This window comes from Vombatus ursinus, unplaced genomic scaffold, assembly GCF_900497805.2.
Source record: "Vombatus ursinus unplaced genomic scaffold, bare-nosed wombat genome assembly UNPS02010639.1, whole genome shotgun sequence".
NCBI classification, from domain to species: Eukaryota; Metazoa; Chordata; class Mammalia; order Diprotodontia; family Vombatidae; genus Vombatus; species Vombatus ursinus.
In genome coordinates, this window is record NW_020950417.1 from 5,602,655 (window position 1) to 5,623,440 (window position 20,786).

At 39.0% G+C, this 20,786-nt stretch overlaps 1 protein-coding gene across 1 annotated transcript in view; it reads right to left on the reverse strand.

The window, feature by feature from the left end:
- KIF25 (kinesin family member 25) overlaps positions 1-20,786 on the reverse strand; it is a 78,508-nt gene that overhangs the window by 44,996 nt on the left and 12,726 nt on the right. Inside the window, exon 6 of the mRNA XM_027854856.1 lies at positions 5,221-5,288. Coding sequence (XP_027710657.1) covers positions 5,221-5,288 — 68 coding nt within the window. The remainder of the gene's footprint in view (positions 1-5,220; positions 5,289-20,786) is intronic.

A 20,786-nucleotide genomic window follows, 5' to 3' on the forward strand; every position in this document is an offset into this window, starting at 1 on the left:
AAATATGTGTGTATATATGTATATATTTATATGCAGCATCAATATAAAGAGCACAGATACAGATAGTTATGGAAGAAACTCTGTGAGGTAGAGATGAGGAGGGAGTACATTTCAAGCATGAGGGCAGCCAGTGCAAAGACTTGGAGATTGGAGATGGAGTGTTGTGTTTGAGGAACAAAGAAAAGACCAGTTTGACTGAATCTCAGAGACCAGAGGAGGAATAATATACAAGGAGGCTGGAAAACTATTTTGGCAGCTATGTGGAGCAAGCAGAAAACAATTAGGAGGCTGTTGAAGTAATCTAGATGAGAGGTGATGGGCCTGGACTGAGATGGCGGCTGTATGAGCAGAAAGAAGGGATTAGAGGCAAGAAATGTTATCAAAGGGAAAATGGCCAGATTTGTCAATTGATTTGATATATGAGCCTGAGGTAGAGTGAGGAGTCAAAGATAAGGTTAAAATTATGAACAATAGAGACTGAAAGAATGACAGAAATGGAAAAAATTGGAAGAGGGGTAGATGGGGGAAGGGAGACTTCTGTTTTTGGAGTTGAGATGTCTCTGAGTTTAAGATGTCTCCAGGACATCCATTTTGAAATGTCCAATAGATATTTGATGATGTGGGGATATAGCTTGGGGATAGACTGATGCTGGATACACAGAGGTGATAATTAAATCCATAGGAACGGATGAGGTCACTAAGAGAGAGAACAGCCAGGTGTCTAGAACAACTCCTTGGCATAGATTCTCTGTTAGGGTGTGTTATCTGGATGACAAACTAGCTAAGGAGACTGAGAACAATCAATCAGACAGTTAGGAGGAGAATCAAGAGAGAGGAATGTTATAAAAACCCAGAGAGCAGAGAGTATCCAGGAGGAGACGTGCTAAATGCAACAGCTAGGTTGAAAAGGATGAGGACTGAGAAGAGGTTGTCAGATGTTTCAATCAAGAGATCACTAGTAACTTTGGAGAAAGATGTTTCAGTGGAGAGATGAAGTCAGGGAAAAAAGGGCTGGGGAATGAGTGAATAGAGAGGAAATACATTCAATAAACATAGGCAACAATTTCTAGGAAATTGGTTAAGGGAGGAGAACATAGGATGCTAATAGAACATGGGGTAGTATTGTCTAGTGAATATACAACAGTACTATCATAGGGAGAGGGGGAGTGCAAAAAAATTTGACATTAAGATGTCAGAGAGGTTAAGGACCCATGGCCTAGACTTCAATATTCTAGGTCTCCTCCTACTAATGTGTTTTCCTTCTTCCCACCTCCGATATTCAGGCATTCCCTAAGGTTTTGTCCTTGAAGTTCTTTCTTTTCTCTATACACTCTCCTCTGACACTCTCACCTAGTCCTAGTGACTTGAGATTTAATTTTTATGAAAATGACTATAAATCTTTATTTCTAGCCTCATTTCTGTCCAGAGTACAACTAACACATTTCCATCTCATTTGAATGTTTCACTAGTAGCTCAAATTTATGTCCAAAATTGAAATTTAAAAAAATTTAACTCCAAATTTTATTTATTTGGTTGAAAAACCATGAACTGGTTGGGTGGTTGGGCTCTCTGGCCGTGGGTGTCTAAGTACCCTCAATCCTGGCTGAGTCACCTTGGGACAATGACACACCCTTTCCTTTTCAATCAAGTCCTCACTTCCCACACACCCTCACCCTCCTGACTTCTCTAGTTTGGATGACGGTGCTGGCAATCTCCCAGTCACCCAGGGTAGAAATCTTGGAATCATCTGACTTCCTGACCCCACCCAACTAATTAGTCACTAAAACATTCTTCTGAAATTTCTATTGAATCTGCCCCCGTTTTCTACATTCCCACAGTGATCACACCTTCAGTCCCCCATGCCTGGAATGCACCCACTCCTCACCTCTTCCACACAGAATATCTTACTTTCTGTAAGAGACAGCCACAGCATGACCTTCCTGATCTTTCCTGACTTTCTAGTGCCCTCCCTCCCAAACAACCACTTGGTTTGTATTCTGTATATACTTATATATGGACTTGTCTCATCAGATAGAATGTAAGCTTGCTGAGAGGAGAGATTGTTTTGCCTAGAAGAGCATAAGGCTAGGCACATTTTTGTTGTCGTTCAGTCGTTTTCAGTAGAATCCGACCTTTTGTGACCCCATTTGGGGTTTTCTTGGCAAAGATACTGGAATGGTTTGCCATTTCCTTCTTCAGTTCATTTAACAGATCAGAAAAGTACAACAAACCGGGATAAGTGACTTGCCCAGGGTCACATGGTTAGTAAGTGTTTGAGGCCAAATTTGAACTCAGGAAAAGGAGTCTTCCTGATGCCAGGCCCAGCATTCTATCTACTGTGCCACCTAACTGCCAGGTACATAGTAAACATTTAATAAATGTTCATTGATTGATTGATCATCCTTAGTTAGGATTTCATTACCTCTCACCCTATAATTAGCCTTCTCACTAGTGTCTTTGCCTCCAATATGATTTCATAGTCCACTGCCAGGTCAGTCTTCCTAAAGCCCAGTCCTCCTGCTACTTCCCAGCTCAATGGCTTCCCAAAGCTTGCCAAAGGACAGGTGAATCTTTTGGGATGGCATTCATGGCATCAAAGAAGGCAGCACTGGATGGATTCTTGGAAGTCAACTAGTTCAACATATACCCTCCCAAAGAATTCTTTCTCCAATATAGTGGACAAGAGGAGAACACCCGACCTTCTAAAGCAGTTCACTCTGCTTTTGAATATCTCTAAATGTTAGGAAGTCTTTTTTTTTTCCCAGTCTGGACCCAATTTCATTGATGTGGGGAGCCCGTGGTTAGAAAAGTACTTCTATAGATGTATGCCAGCAACTACTTTGCAACTTAGAGTCTTTGAAAGTTTCCTTGGACACCAAGAGGTTAAATGACTTGCCCCAGGGTTACACAGCTAATAAGAGTCAGAGACATTTGAACATTGAAGGGCATTCTTTTCCAAGTCCAGCACTCTACTCTGTCATATTGCTTCCATTTGTCTTTTTGCAATGTGTGCCCACAGTTATATGTTCTACCTTCTGGGGCCACACAGAACAAGCCTAATCCATCTTCTATATAATGGTACTTCAAATACAAGAGAAAGATATCTATCATATCCCCCTGAATCTTCTTTCATTCAGACTAATTGGAAACTGAGATTCCCAGGTTCCTTCAATTGATTTTCACATAGCTCTTTACCAGCATGGTTGACCTCTTCTAGACACTCCCCAGCTTATCAATATCCTTCCTAAATATGGTACTCAGATATGGTCTGACCAAGGCAGAGTAAATACAGAACCAACATGTCCTCATTGCTGGTAGCTGTTCTTTTCTTCATGCTGCCCCAGAGCAAATCAGCTTTTTTGGCTTCCATATCATATTATTGAATCACATTAGAGTCTGCAGCTTGTCAAAACACTCAGATCTTTTTCAGATAAACTGCTATGTGACTATGACATTCTGTCTAAACAAGCCTTCTCCATCATGTACTTGTGAAGTTAGAATTTTGAACCCAAGTTTAAGACTTTACAGGATTTCCTATTAAATTTCATCTTATTGGATGCAGCTACATGTTCCATCCCATTACGATCTTTTTGGATCCTAACTCTGTCTTCCAGTTTGTAAGTTATCCCTTCCAGATTAGGGTCATTTGCAAAACAACACAAGTGATTGGTTGCAATTTTAAAGAACACAAGACCGAGCAAAGATTTCTGGGACTTTCCACTATGATGTGTAATATTTTTATTTATTTTGTTTAACATTTGCCAGTTGTATTTTAATCTGGTTTAGGCTGTACCTGAGAACTGCACTTGCTGCTCTAGTGTATTTAAAGTGATTAGATTTACCATTATGTAAATGCACATCTATAAATATTTGGACTCTGCATAATGTCCGATAATAATTATAGCTGACATATGCATATAGGAGTGTGCTAGTAAATATTTAACAACCAGCTCTCCTTACCCCTCAAAAAAAGTGTGCATGACACATTTTTAAGTTTAATCTTCATTATTAACATTTTCCCCATCATTCTCTTGAGTCTAAACAATCATCAAAACAATAACTCAGACTCTGAATTTGGAACATTTGCCAATTGACTCTTCTAAGCTGGTTTGAGGTGGCTCCAGCAAGCATATCCTTGTTTACCTGAAACTGTTAAAATTTGCTAAGTTGTTTATATGTATCATCTCATTTGAACCTCATAGTATCTCTATAAGAAGGTACCCCTGATTTTATCATTATTTCCATTTTACAATTGAAAAAAACTGAAGCTGAGGCAGGTTAAGTGACTTTCCCATGGTCATATAGCTAATAAGCATAAGAGGTAGGATTTGAACTCATGAATGAAAGAAATGATTGTTAATAACTAATGATTTAGGGAGATTCAGAGTTCCCCCTTTTTCTATCCTCATTTCAAGACCTCAATCTCTGAAGGTTGAGCTAACCTCCTCTATCCAACCCCACCCAATCTTATAAAGAATCTCCAGTCTAAGGTAAATTCCATTCAATCAAGCTTGAGTGGAGTCAGACCCTTTTATCTAAATTGGGTGGAGACAGACCCTTTTATCTAAATCGCCCAAAGCTGGGAGTGGTCTGGGTATAGAGAGTCTTTGTTCAAGGGTACCCTGATGTCACTTTCAGTCCCTCATTGTAATATTTATTCTCTCATTAATTGTTAACCAATCAGAGTTGATTGCCATGCCTCTTCCAAAAGGACATATAAGCCATGGGCCTGCTACCATGATTAGCTTTGGTCTAAGAGAGAGACAGCGATATGACCACCCTTTTATTAAAATGCTGGCATTATTAATAAAATGATCAAATTACCCAGAAATTATGTATCTGGGTAATAATTTTAATTACCACACATCTTCTTAAGCCAAGTGTTCTCTCCACTATGTCTCGCTGACTTTCTGAGACAAAAAAGGTGTGCAACCAGTCAAAATAAGTAATAACTCAATGTATTAGGTCATGGGTTTTCTCTTACTCAAGATCTTCAAACAGAAGCTGGATGACCATTTGTTGGGGATGCTGTAGAGGGGATTCTTAGGTAGAGGTTGAACTAAATGGCTTGTAAGTCCCCTTCCAGTTCTGAGAACCTGGGTCCTTTTATTTCTACTTACAAAGTCAACACTCCAGTACAATTTACTCTATGGTCCCGGGCTGAAGTCTGCCTTCCTGCTGTACAGTATTACTTAACAAGCCATTCTGCATGTTACCTACCTTTCAAATTGAAATGTCTTATTGAGCAAAGGGTGACCAGGACGACTGCATCTCACCAGGACTGTTTCCTAACGGAAAAAAGAACAACAAAAACAAAAGGTAAGAACACACTAGGAATATATCTTTGGCACAATGGAAAAAAAAGAATATGTAACTAGTTCAAAATATATTAGAGGACCCACTAAAATGCAAGAGAGAAATGGGTTGAGTGGACCAGAATTTTAATTTAATAGCACTGACCACTTCAAAGGAAAGGGTAAAGCTTCCTAAAACTTAACTGAGGGACACGCTAGGATGAGGACCATTTTTAATTTGCATGTCTTCTCGACTTAAGGATAACAGGTGGAATCTCAGATACTATTTTTATACAATGCTCCGAAAGTTTTTGTGAAATTTTTAATCTATCAAAGCTAAAATCACACTGAGTTTTTGAACACTGTGTCAGTATAGAAGGAAGTTTATATCTCTTTCAAATTTTGTTCTCTCCTTCAACTGTGTTGTTCTTAGGGTATGGTGAGTAGAGACATAGGTAACTTTCAATAAGAGATGTGCTGTAGTTAACCTCCAATTAGGCTAGGAGAAAGGAAATCTACTGGATGGAATGTGAAGTGAAACACAGACTAATGCAAAAATATATTTGAGAAGAGTCAAACAATTTAAAAAAAATTTTAAAATGGCAATAGTGATTATTCCAAAAGCGAACACTTTATTTTTTGTAAACAGTAATTGGGAAATGCTAGAACAATGCCTTCAAACATCTCAACTCCTAAATGTGAAATAAATTGACCAGATCTTTTTTTTAAGAAAAAATAAATATTTGGGATTCAACATCTGCCCACATTCCAGTGTTTTTGCTTTCCACTTTTGTGAGAAGCTCCTCCCACTCTCTTGCCACCAAAGTCCTCAGCAAATCTCTCACATCTGTCTCTTCACCACTCACTGCTAGCATCCTAATTCAGGCCCTTGCCATCTTTCATCTGAACTATTGCAACAACTTCCTTCTTGGTCTCCTTATCTACAGTTTCTCTCCTCTCTCCAATCATTCTTCCCACATCCAGAAAAAAGACTTTTCCCAAGGTACTGCTCTGACCAGGTCATGCCTCTGCTCCAAAACTTCAATGGTCCCCTCCTGCCTCTGGTATAAAATACAAACCCCTCAGCCTGCCCTCTGATGTCCTTCACCATCAGGCTCCAACTTACCTCCATTCCAGCCTCTTCCCCTTCATACATCCTTCTGTTCCAGTTAAACTGGGTCACTATTCCCTGGTCTCATTCTGCCATCTTTTACCTTGCTGGTTTTGTACAGATCGTCCTTCATGCCTCAAGAGCATTCCCTCTTGAACTCTTCCTTTCAGATTCTTTCTCTTCCTTCAAGACTAAGCTCAGGCGCTGTCATTGACGCAGCACCTTCTCTGACAATGCCCCCAACCCCAGGGTGAAACCATTGCTCTCCTCAGATTCTGAAAAGAGTACTTTGTTATCATCTCTCCTTTTCCTCCATCTTACCTTAACTTGAATTGTGCTCATCGATAGGCATGTATCTACAAGTACCGTACCCTTAGAAAGTCAATACTTCCCCGGACTTCAGCTTCCTTATCTGTATGCTCCCTGAGAGAAGGGCCTGTGTCCTTTTTAAAAATCTTTGAGTCTCCAGAACCCAGAAAGGTTTCCCACGTAGTAGGGATTTCATAAATGGTTGCTGAATTGTTGTTGCGTCGTAAGTCAGCCTAAAAGGATTAACTCAGGCTTATCTTAAGAATTTACTGAGCAGAGGCAGCTAGGTGTCGCAGTAGATAGAGCTCTGGCCCTGGAGTCAGGAAGAGCTGAGTTCAAATCCGACCTCAGACACATAACATTTTCTAACTCTGTGACCCTGGGCAAGTCACTTAACCCCATTGCCTAGCCAAAAGGGAAAAAAAAAAAAAGAAAGAAAGAATTTGCTGAGCAGGCTTATCATGACTTTGGAGCCCCTCTGCCAAAAGAACAACAATAATGTTTATATAATATGTTAAGATTTGCAAAGTGCTTTACATATTATTTCATTTGATCTTCACATCAACCCTGTGAGATGGGTGCCAGTGGATAGAGCAATGGGCCTGGAGTCAGGAAGATTTCAGTTCAAGTCCAGTCACAGATACTTACTAGCTGTGAGACCCTGGGCAAGTCACTTAACTTCTGTTTGTTTCAATTTTCTCATATGTAAAATGGAAATAATAATAACATCTACCTCCCAAAACTATTGTAAGAACCAAATAAGATAATAACTGCAGAGTACTTAGTGTAATTCCTGGCACAGAGTAAGCACTATATAAATATTAGCTATTATTATTTTACAGATGGGGAAACTGAGGCTGAAAGGGATCATGTGACTTGCCCAGGGTTATGCAGATAGTGAGTGTTTGAGGCAGGATATGAACACAGGTCTTGCTACATCAAGTCTAATGCTTTACTATGCAAAAAAAAAATTTTTTTCCCGCTTGTTTGCTGATACCTTAAATTCCTTTAATAAGGGATTACTATGTTACATATACCATGATTTATATGTGATTTATATCATTTTGTTCCATAATTAGAGACAAATCATTTAAAATTCAAATGCCAAGGCAATGTACTCTTGTGACGGTTTTGGGTAAAGGGTAATCAGCCAATCACTGGGTATAAATAACTAACAAAAAGATGTCGTTACATGTGACGTAAGTATTCCCGTAGGGGAGAGGGGAAGGAAGCTAGAGATATAAAAAACAAATTTCTCAAGACGTTACAGTTCTGCCTGGGCTTGGCTGTTTTTACTTCTAGATGGCATGGTACAGACGTAAATTGGACAACGGAGGTACATTCTTCATACAGGTGCAATACGGGTCACTCTGTTTCATATACTTTAAAAGAATCTTCCCCCTCCCCCCCCCTTTTTTAAAGAGTTGGCTGCCTATAGAGGAGCTTCATTCCCAAGGGATTTAATCATTGAGGTTTCACTATATAATTTCAATATATTCCAACATGGTACAGGGGCAAGGTCCTCTAAGATCACAGTGTCCCCAGACACAACTATTCATGCGATTTGGGGGCAAGTTATTTTACCTCCCTAAGCACTCAGTTTCCCCATCTGTAAAATGAGAGGGGTTGGACTAGATGACCTCTAAAGTTCCTTTTAGCTGTAGATCCATGATGCTAAATTATTTTTCTAACAGCTACCTGACGTGAGAAGAGAAGGGCAAAAACCTAGAGTAATTTTTTAAAAAAATCCTATCTCTCCTAATGTAGTTACAAGAATAGATCCCAAAATTTCTGGCTCCCAGGCCTGGACTCTTAACCACTAACCCTCTACTCCCTCCCTGCGGCATATTTTCATTTTAATGGTCTCCTGATTGTAGTAGTATTCCTTTAAAAAGATGCCAAAATGTAATCCCAGGGCTTTGGCATGAATTACACAGGAATTCAAACCCAAAAGTGTCCGGCTGCTGTCATCAGATGCCTGGGTTTTAACAACAAAGAAAAACAAATTTAAAACGCTAAAATTCATAATGTCTTACCCAAAAGCTCAAGAGACATGATACTCAGAACATTAAAAAAAAAAAAGCTTGATTCCAAAAAGTCCCCACGGCTATTTGGAATCTCATCCTATTTGTGACCATTTCTACAGGATTTCAAAGAGTATCTGAAATGACTGCAGGAATGCAAGCAGAACTCAAAAAAACACTTGTAAAGAAAAAGCCGTATTTTTAGTAAAATCTCTCTATATAAAGAAATCCAGTTGTAAATGGAACAGCGAGAATGATGTAGGAATCTTTTCCTTCTTTATAATATTAACCTCTCCACCTTAAACCAGGATCCAATTTTTTCTCTACTCAAATTAGTGACTTTTCTATAATATTCTCTTTCTCCATACTAATTTTCAAACTCTCATTATCCATGGGCTCCTTCTGTTCTGAACAAAAATTGATCAATCTATAGCAACTCTCAAGAAATAAGAACCTTTCAGGGATAAAGCAAAGAAAAAGAACCATAATACAACATTGCTAATAAATATCTGTGAAACAAATTTAAATAAACAAAATTATATAAAAATATATTCTATATAAATATATACATATAATATAAAATATAAATATATAAATAAAAATATAAAATTAAAATTAAATAAATAAAAATTTAAATAGCAAAAAAACAAACAAATAAATGAGGAGAATTATCTATCTGTCAATTTACCAAACTGGATTTAGCCCAGGGATGTAAGAGTGGTACAACATTATGAAAACAATTAGCATAATCATATTAAAACAAAAACAACCAAAACCACAAGTGTATCAATGAATGTAGAAAAAAAACTTTTAACAAACCATAACACTCATTTATGCTAAAAACCCTATAGATTATAGGCATAAAAGGGCCATTTTTAACATGCTTGTATGTACTAACAACCAAAAGGTAGCATTATCTCTAATAGGGAAACACTGGCTTTCTCCCCCAAAACCAGACACAAAACAAAGATTCTCACTTTCACCCCTACACACTATTATCTGACAGTTCTAGAAATGTCAGTACCAACATTAAAGTCATAACATTGGTAAAGAGGAGACAAAGTTATCCCCGTTGGTGATGACATGATGGTTTACGTAGACAACCCTAAGGAAGCAGCAAAGAGTACTAGGAGAATTCTGGCTGTCCACCTGTCATTTCTCCTCTACTATGTTATCAGCCCATGCTTTCTTCCCATCATGCAATTCCTTGATTTACTCCTGTTCTTCAAAGTTTCCCATTGGTTATATATTGCAGCCTGTTCATATCAGCAATGTGTGTTCCCATTGTCCTCTGTATGATATTTTTAATTGTTTGAGATTGCTGTATTCCTTGTCTAGATGCCAAACATCAGCACCAGTAGAATGCTAATGTAAAAAACAATAGGCCTTTGATTTCCTGGGAACCTTGGGGCCATCAAAGGGGCTCTGCAGTTCCCGAAAGGCAATCCAGCAAGCTCTCCTGTTCCTATTCTGTTCTTAGCCAAGCTCTTTGTCCATCTGAACTGTGCGTACAAGACATACTGATGGACAGGCTCTATAGGCCTTTCATCCAAATGCATGTTGTAATCTGGGCAATAAATGTACTTTATACACTTGATATTTCCTATATAGATATTCAATTCAATAAACATTTATTTAGCACCTACTATGTGCCAGGCACTGTGCTAAGTGCTGAGGATACAAAGACAGGCAAAAGACAGTTCCTACCCTCAAGGAACTTACAATCTAATAGGGGCCAAACTACTTTGGGTGATTATAAATTACTTTCAGGAGGCTTTAAAATATTTCAGGGCTTTCTAAAAACCTTCTATATGTGTTTCTGAAACCTCCTGTTTGTGTTGACTCACCATTAGAATATGAACTCCTTGGGATCAGGGTTTTTTTTTTTTTTGGCTTTTCTATTTGTATCCCTGGGGGCAGCTAAGTGGCACAGTGAACAGAGTCAGGAAGACTCAATTTCCTAAGTCCAAATCTGACCTCAGACACTAGCTTGGTGACCCTCAGAAAGTCACTTCACCCTGTTTGCCTCAGTTTCCTCATCTGTAAAATGAGCTGGAGAAGGAAATGGCAAACTCCTCTAGTATTTTTGCCAAGAAAATCCCAAATGGGGTCATGAAGAGTTGTCACAACTGAAAAATTACTGAAAATTCGTATCCCATAGCACTTTGCATACAATAAAAATTTAATAAATGCTTTTTTCTCCCATTCATTTATTATATCAAGGGTAAGCTAGCTTTTAAAATACACTAAGCAGGTGCAGCTAGGTGGCATAGTGGATAGAGCCCCAGCCCTGAAGTCAGGAGGACCTGAGTTCAAATCCGGCCTCAGACCAAACACTTGACCCTTACTTAGCTCTGTGACCTTGGGCAAGTCACTTAACCCCAATTGCCTAAAAAATAAAATACACTAAGCAAATCAGAGATTCTGAACAAATTGTAGAACAGAGAACAATGTTGGAGCAAACATTTTCTGACTACAGAGAGAGGGGAAATGGGGGAGGGGAGGTGGAGTTAAAAGTACTTTGCCTGGTTTTCCCAGATTTCAGCTCCAGTCTGTCCCAGCCACACCTTTCTCAGTGGTTGAAATAAGTGGAGACACCAAGCAGGAGGAGAATCCAAGATGTTTTGGTTCGCCTACTCTTAATCTCTGGACTTGCCTCCTGAAATGTCTGGTAAAGCTTTTCTCTCTGTCTCTGTCTCTCTGCAACCACAAGACCACTGTTTGCCATTGTGTTCATGTTGCTATGCTCCTCACCCTTCAAATATTATGGAGTGTCCCTCCTGTGCCAGATATTGTGCTAAACATTGAGGCAAGTGGTCATCAGAACCCACAGGGATATACCTCTAGACTGCAAGCCTGGACAACTGTATGCTGTGGTGGAGAGAAGAAGCAGCTGTTACATAGCCTGAGAAGCTTTGGGCAGCTGGTTCCCTGTAAGGCCTAACTCAAGCAGGGAGGGAGAGAGAGCTTCTTTCATGAAAGGTAATGAGCTGGAGGACTTTGTGGGCACCAACTTTTATCAAGGTGGTCAATGACGGAAGCTGTCAGCACCTGGGCTGCAGTGGCCCAGCCTCACTCACCAATTCCCCGCTGGTGGTTAGACATGTATCTATGATCTGATCTCAACCAGACTGTAAGCTAACCTGTCTTCTTGAAACCATTCAGCGCTTGCTCAATAAATCCTTGTTGAATAAATGCATGATTTAATGTTGTTGTTTTTAACATTTTAGTTTGATCAATTGATAGAGGCATATTCATGTCATCTCTTTTTCTATGGTCCCTTCTTTTTCTCTCTTTACTCCTCCTTGGTCTTTTAGATTCTATCTTCCCCACTCCACCTGACCCCTCCTGCTCTCATTGTCCCACTATTGATTATTTTAGCTATTTATTTCTGGATTCCAGTTTTTTTAGACTCAATAAAACTTGAATGATGTGCTGCAATTAATGGGTAAGGTCAGCTTAAGTTTTCCTTTCCCATGTAAGCAATATTACTGTATTACTCTATTTAGTGTTTACTGAATAAGAAAACATTTCTTTTAAAATACCTAATTATTTAGCTATTTTCTTAACTCAAGCTAGCAAGTGTCAGAAATGGGATTTGAACCCAGACCTTCTTGACCCCAACTACGGCACTCTGCTACACCGTTCCATTCCTTAATCCAGAATTCCTCTGTTCATAATCTCCTATATCCTTTTACCTCTCCTTACCTTTGTCCTCATGATCACCTGTAACCCCTCAGGCCTTTCTTGTTCTCCTAGTCTATCACCCCCTGCTCTATCCTTACTTTCCTATCTTCCCAATCTTGACTAGGGGTGGGGAACCTGTGGCCTCGAGGCCACATAGGACCTTCTAGGTCCTGAAGTGCAACCCTTTGACTGAATCCAAACTTCACAGAAGAAATGCTCTTAATAAAAGGATTTGTTCTGTAAAACTTGGATTCAGTCAAAAGGTCACATCAAGGATCTAGAAGGCCACATGTGGCCTCAAGGCTGTAGGTTCCCCACCCAAGTCAACCAAGCTCCTCTCCTTAATTAACATATTGCTTCTTTCCATCATTTCAAAGCTGTTCTTTTTTTTTGTTGTTGTTGTTGCATTTTAATGCACCACAAGGGAACTAGGTTTTATTTAATTTTCAAGTCCACCAGGCTTATAATGCCATTCCTACCTTCTCCTTCCTAAGCTTCTCTGAGCATTCTGATTCTTCTCTCTGTTCCATCCCTCCCTTCCCCCATAACTCCTGGCTACCACCTTCAGACTATGCTTTAGATGACCACCCTTGCCTCCATGTTCTTACCTGTCTTTCTCTTAAGGGCCAAAGGGGTACTCCCTAGTCCTTTGCCTGACCCAAATCTATCCAGCTTCTCAGAGCTCCTTGTCTTAGATTATATGATAGAGACTGGAGCCCATGTATATAGAGCCAGACTTTGTACCATGTGTAGATCAGTTCTTCATAAATTTTTCACGATGATGAAAGAATGAAATAAGGCACAGTGGTGTCACTTTAGGGAATTAGGAGGCTTGTTCAAAAAAGCAAGTTTGTGAGTCTATTAGCAGTGCATTATTCACACTGCCACTAGCTGTGCTTATATGGAGTAAACTTAGGGCACATCTATCTATGAATGCATGTATATACTCACACGTATGTACATATATATACACATATACATATATACATATACACCCACATGCATATACATATACACATACATACATAATACATATAGATACATAATTAAGTATAATCATAAAAAAATATATATTGCTAGAAATGTAATAGCACAATATTAGGGGTATTGGTTTGGTGAAAGGAACTAATTGACGTGATTTCTCTGTTATATTTTTGTTAGGTTTTGTTCTACTACAAAACAGCCTTTCTCACACGTACAGTCACACTTGGGTTGTCCTCTCTTCCTAACATCCCACAATACATTAATAACAGCTAACATTTACATAGCACCTACTATGCGCTAGGTACTGTGCTAAGTGTTTTACAATTATTATCTCATTTGATCCTCACAAAAATCCTGGAAGATAAGTGCCATTATTATCTCCATTTTAAAGATGAGGAAACAGAGGCAAACAGAGGCTAAAGGATTTGCCCAGGGTCGCATAGTTAGTAAGTATTTGAGGCTGGATTTGAAGTCAGGTCTTTTTGATTCCAGGCACAGCCCTCTACCCACTTGGCCTCCTAGCTACCTTCAATATTCAAATTTTGAACATTGTTTGGGTCTTGGGAAAATTTGCCTTGGGAAAACAAATGTTCCAGATGCTAGACTAGACCTCTGAGCAACCAGACAGGATAATTCTTTTTGAGCTGTGATATGGGTACATCTTTGTGCAAGAAGCAAGTCAAGTCAAATCAAGTCAACAAGCACTAATTGCCAGTCTGGCCCCGTGCTACCTGCTAGGAATCCACAAAGAAGCCAAAAAAGACAATCCCTGCCCTCAAGGAATTTACATTCTAATGGGCAAAGACAACACCTAAAAGGAAGCTAGAAAGGTCAAGGGGAAGGAAGAATGCACCTTCAAGGAAACATGGTGGAGAAAAAAGTTAAGAAAGTCAGGCGCAAATCTGGAAAAAGAATGAAGCAGTTGCAAAAGTCTCCCTATGTCAAAGGAATTCACAGAAGGTGACCATATTCTCAAACCTTTTACTCCACAATTCAACCAAAAAGTAAAGGCGATTTAATGATTTACTAAGGGTTACCTGATTAGTCACTAGTACCCACGTCCCCATGATCAAAATCTGGTGTGTCTATTTAGAGGCAATGAGGCTTTTAGAAAGATCTCGAGTCATGGGAAACAGCAGGTTATTTAACCTAAAGGACTAACTCCTGGCACATATGCAGCTCAAAAGGCTGAGCTAAGCAAGGTTCTGCCAACAATTCTCACTAACATGAAATTCAGTAATTCTGTTCAGCAACTGTCAAACTGAAGGATGCCGAAATCCAAATGTGCTCTCCCAAATCTATGCTACCAAATGGATTGAAAATAGATGGAAAAATTAGACAAGCCCCAAATCCAGAAACAGCAGACCCCTGAGCCCTTATCCTAATAGTACAATTCCCCATCAGAGAGTGGTTTTTATTTCTAGATATAATCTTGGACTCTAAAAATCTCAAATTAGCTCAAATAGTTTAGAAATTGAAATTAAATATTATCTTACATGTCCAACACAAATGCAAACTCCTTGTGGGTATTTAGGATTAAAATCACAACAGAGGGGCCAAGAGTTACACAGCCAAGGAAAAGATCACTTGTCTTTTCAGTAGATTTAATAATTTGGAGGATTTAAATAAGTATGTATGGGTGTGGGACCAGAGTTCTATTTGTTACCATTTTGGAGAATTCTTCTCCACTCCACTCCCACCCATCAAAGGGAATTTTAATTTATTTTGATATGTGTAAACCTCAAAGCTCTGAATTTGAAGACAATGAAAAATATGTATGTGTGTGTGTGTGTGTGTGTGTGTGTGTGTGAAGGTAGGTGGTTGCTGTCAATGAACATAAAGTCAAAAGAACAAAAAACAAGTTGCTCCTTAGTCTCTTTTTCTCATCCTATTCCATCTAGTTTGACTTCACTTTCCTCCCTGGCCATCTTCTACCCAGCTACCTTGCCTCAACCTCTTCCCACGTTCACACATTCTGAAAGATTTAACCCTTTCACTCCTGGAAATACCTCTCCCGGACCCCACCTCCATCCCCACTGGTGACTGCCAAATGCCGTGCTTCCCTTGACATCGTGACAGTCTTGTCAGCAGCCTTGCACCTTTCCTTCCCTACCCCCAACTCCCTGCTTGGCTTGATTGACATTTAAAGCTCTTTGTTACCTGGCCACTTTCTACCTTCCTAGTCTTCCTCTATTTTATTCTTCCTCTATGCACTCCGAGCTTCAGTTACATTGTCTTACTGCCTGTTTTTTGGATATGATATTCAATTTCCTATCTTCATGCAATTGTCCCCTATGCCGTTCCCCACGTCTGGAATATTCTACCTCCCCATCTCTGACTTCCTTCAAGACTCAGTTCAAATCCTACTGTATCCAAATGCCTTTCCCAGTGAATGCCTTCCTCTCTGACATTATCTTCCATCTACTCTGTCTATATCTTGTCTATAACTATTTACATATCTCTCCCACTAGACTGTGAGCTTCTTGAGGGCAGGGACTATTTTTATCTTTCTCTGTAACCTGAAGATTTAGCACAAGGCCTGGAACATGGTAAGTGCTTAATATGTGTTGACTAAAGAGCCAAGTTCATCATGAGGCCTTTATCCCTAGGGCTGCTAGTGTCCACTTTGGAATTACCCTGCATATACTTATATTTGTATATATCTCATTCTCCTTCCCCCTTACACGTTGTTGTTATTTGGTCACTTTTCAGTTGTGTCTGATTCTTTGTGACCCCCTTTTGGGGTTTTCTAGACAGTGGAGTGGTTTGCCATTTCCTTCTCTCCTTACTCCCCCCATATACACCCCACTAAATATTATCCTCCTTGAAGATGGGAACTATTTAATTTTTGTCTTGGCATCACTGGCACCCAGCACAGTGCCTTGCATATAGTAGGTGTTTAATAAGTACAGTTTGGTGTTACAGTGGATAGAGTGCTGAACTTGAAATCAGGAAGACCTGCATTCAAATCCCACCATGACCCTTACTAGTTGTGTGATGGCTAGTCATGTCACTCAACCTCTCTGGGCCTCATTTCCTCATCTGTAAAATGGGAATGATAATAGTACCTACGTCCCAGGGTTGTTGGGAGAATCAGGTGATTTTACATATATAAAGTTCTTTGTAAACTTTTAAAGCACTATATAAATGCTAGATAGTGTTAAGTATGTTTTGACTATCACATGTATACCTTAGATTTTGGGAGGACAGTAGGTTTACTCTAGTAGTCTTTCTCTAGAGGGTTTCTTTCTTTTTTCCTCTCTCTCTAGAGGTTGTCCAACAAAGGCTAGACAACCCCTTGTTGGGCATGTGATAGAAGGAATTCTTGTTGAGGTATAGATGACATTCAATGGCCTGTGAGATTTCAACTACCTTAGATTCTGTGATCAGGAATATAATAATATAATATAATATTATATTATAATACAATAATATTATATTATAATACAATAATATAATAATCAGGTTACCATTGATTGTCTCTGGCCACAGAACTAGGAAGTGTTAGAACCCAGATGCAAAGCTAGGTCTCTAGACACAACTCTACTTCTCTTTCCACTACACCATACTGCCTCCCAATCTGGAAAAAAAAATGGAAGTTTACTGTAGAGGTATAGGGAGAATTCGGTTTAATCTCTTAAAGGTACTAACATCCAGGCTATTGTGTTTCATGTGTTTGTTTCTGAGTAACAAATATTAGGAAAGATACAGATGAGCTAAAGTATTATTATGGGAAGTCACACCAAGAGGTGGAAGCTACTTAAGACCATGAGAATCGGCTGAAGCAATGGAGGATGCTTAATTTAGAGAAAAGGCAGCACGTGTGAAGTGTATTCAAGTACACTAAGGTCTTTTGTGCAGAAGAATTAATTAAATTAAATTAATTAAATTAAACTTGTTCCACTTAACCCCAGAGACCAGAACTAGGAGCAATGAGTTGAAGTTTCAGGTAAGTAAATTTCAGTTTGTCATAGGGAAAAGGCCTTAGAATAATTTTAAGTGTTTTTGACTTTGTACTCCTAGCACCTAAAACAGTACTTGGTACATAGTGAGAAACCAAAAAATGTTTGATGAATTGAATTGAAGTGTCACAAAAAAAAAAAGAATAGGTTACTTCAGGAGGCAGTGTGTTCCCCATAACTGAAGACCTTCCATTGAAGAGTGAATGGTCACTTTTGAGTCAGATGATTTTAAGTCCTTTCTTACTCTGAAATACAATAACTTCATTGAGGGACATGCTTCAAAATATGTACCTTACTTCATTTTGGAGAGGCTATACAATTATTTTACTAATGCAAAGTATATTTATTAATCAATCAAAAAGTATTTATTAAGCATCTACTATGTACTAAATACTCTATTAGGTGCTGTGAATACAGGTACAAATCAATGAAACAATCCCTATTCACAATGAGTTTACAGTTGTGATCTGGGAAAAAACCTTAGCTCAAAAAGGTCAAGGCATCTGGGGCTACCTCCGGTAATCCTGATCTGTGTCTTACTACTGGATGAAGATGATTCCGGAGGAGAAACTGAGGCTGGTGACTTTGCACAGCCCTCCCTCACTTAAATGTAATTCACTTGCAAGTCATGGCATCACCTTGCCATGTAATGGTTCTCTTCAAAAACTAAGGACAAACAATAATAGTCTAATGTGAGAGACAACAAGGACATATGAAAATATATACAGGTAACATGAAAATACAAAGCTAACAAATAAATAAACAAACACAAAATAGTTAAATATAAGATATTTTGGGAGGGAGGGCACTAACAGTTGAGGGAATCAGTAAAGGTTTTATGAAGAGGATGGTACCTGAGCACATCTAAAAGGAAGAAAGATGCTATGAAATAAAGTTACAGTGGAAGTTAATTCCAAATATGTAAAACATACAAAGGCACCAAAACAAGGTAATACAGATGAAACAAAATGAAAGTCATTTCAGGGAAGGGGACCGAGAGCAAGAATACTTTATAAATGAGGCTGGAAAAAGAGGTTAGGGCCAAGTTGTGTAGAGCTTTAAAGGCCAAACTGGAGTTGAAATTTTATTTTAGAGGTAATAGGGAGCCAGTGGAGTTGGTTGAGTGGGGGAGTCCCCTGGTTAGATCCACACATAAGGAAAATGATTTTGTAAGCAGTAGGTAGGATGGACTAGAGTGGTGAGATTGAAGAAAGGTGACCAATTGGGAGACTGTTGTTATAATCTAGCCAAGAGATGATGTAGGCCTGAACTCAAGTAGTATGAGAGTGGAAAAATAGAGGCTGGTCCAAGAGATATTGTAAAGATAGAAGTGGCAAAGTTTGGCAGATGATTAGATATGTGGGTCAGGGAGAGGGAGAGGTTTAGGATAGTGATGAGATTGCAAACCTGAGCCACTGGAAAGATGGTGGTGCCTTTGCCAGAAACAGGGGGAAGTTTAGAATAGGGGAGTGTTTAGGGGGGAAATAACAGTTGAGTTTTTGACACATTGAGTATAAGATGTCTCTAGAACATACAGTGTGAAATGTCCAATAGGCATTTAGTGATCTGGGACTAAAGCTTAGGGGAGATACTGGGGCTTGACGTAGTGGTCTGGGAGTCATCTACATAGAGATGATAGCTAAATCCATGAAAGCTGATGAGATTACCAAGAGAGTATGGAGGAAGGATTCTTAATTTGGAGTCAAGGAACTCTAAAAAATATTTTAACTCTAAAAAATAACAGTATTTCAATATAATTTGTTACCTTGGCAATCTTGTGTATTTTATTTTATATATTTACAAATATTATTCTGAGGAGGGTTCCACTGCCTTCACCAGACTGCCAGAAGGATCTACAGCACAAAAAAGGTTAAGAACCTCTGGTATAGAGGAGAGAATGGGGCCCAGGTCAGAAATGTGAGGAATACCCACAGTTACAAGATTTGATATCAATGATAAACCAGCAAAAGAAACTTAGAAGAAGTAGGAGGAGAACCAATAGAGTACTGTCACAACAACCCAAAGATGAGAAAGTAAAAAGAAGGCAAAGATGTCAACAGTATCAAATGCAGCAAATAAATTAAGAAGGATTGGGACTGAGAAAAGATCATCAGATTCAGGACAAAGAAATCATTAGTAACTTTGGAGAGAGCAGTGTAAGTTGGGTGATGAGGTTGAAATCTAGATTGCAAAGTTTTGAGGAGTGACAGAAGAATTTTTTTTCCCAAGGAGTTTAGCTGAGAAAGGGAAAAGAGATAGAGAACAATAGCTTGAGTAGATGATAAGGTCTAGTGAAGATTGTTGTTGTTGTTTTTTTTAAGGATGGAGGAGACTATGGCATGGTTGAAGGTAGTAGAGAATGAAACACTTTATATGAAGAAGTTGAAGATGAGTGGGGCAATGATTGAGGATGCAATTGTCTGGAGAAGGAGGAGGCAGATAGGATCAAATGCACATGTGCAGGGCTTGGACTTGGCAAGGAGAAGGCCACCTCTTTGCAAAAGATGGAGGGAAAGCAGCAGAGAGAAGGAGATGATATAAAGGGGCTTTGAGATGAAGAGACTGGGAGAAGATGCAGCATGTTGAACATCCTCCAATCTTTCAATAAAGAGGAAAGGTCTTCATCTGAAAAAAAAAGTGAGCAGGAGTTATGAGGAGGGAAGGAAAGGTTTGGAATAGTGTCAGTGAGAAGATAGGGAATCAAGATAGGGGAGAAATATAAGGACTGCTTTGCTGCAGTGAAGGCCCTGGTGAAGGTTGGATTACATGAATTTCTAATGTACCCACTAAGTACCGTTGTGGGACTTCCTTCAGCTTCATTTGGCTGCTTGTGAGTAGGAGCAGAAGAGGCAGATAGTGGCAGTAATTCAGGGCTAAATTTGGCAAAAGAAGAGAAGTGGTGAGGCAAGAGGCAGAGACTCAAGAAGAGAGGACTATGTAAATTTGAAATGGTTAAATATTGAGTTGATGTTGGAGATGGAGGAATGTAAAGTGAAAGCCAGGTCTTGGGCCTGAGAAAGTGCTGAGGGGTAGAAGGTGGTCCCCCAGATAGCTGAGGTGACTGGTTGAGGCTAGCTTGGGTTTAGATTCAGCACAGCTTGCCTAATTCTAATCTGCTTTAATGTTGTAATGGAAGGTTATGCTTTTGTTTTAATCCTTAAATATTATTTTATTTTATTGATGCTTTTATTGTATTTTACTTACTCTTACTGTTCAATTATTATTTTATTATTTATTGCTTTTTTGATTGACAAAAATCATTGTTATAGGGGAAGGCTTGTTGGGTAACAGAAAGGGGTGGGATCTACTCAGAAACGAATGTGATGTAAGACAAAAAAAATCAATAAAATATGCTTATAAAAATTTTATTGATAAGAACAACATCCACAGCCTTTATCCCTCACTCCTGCAATGA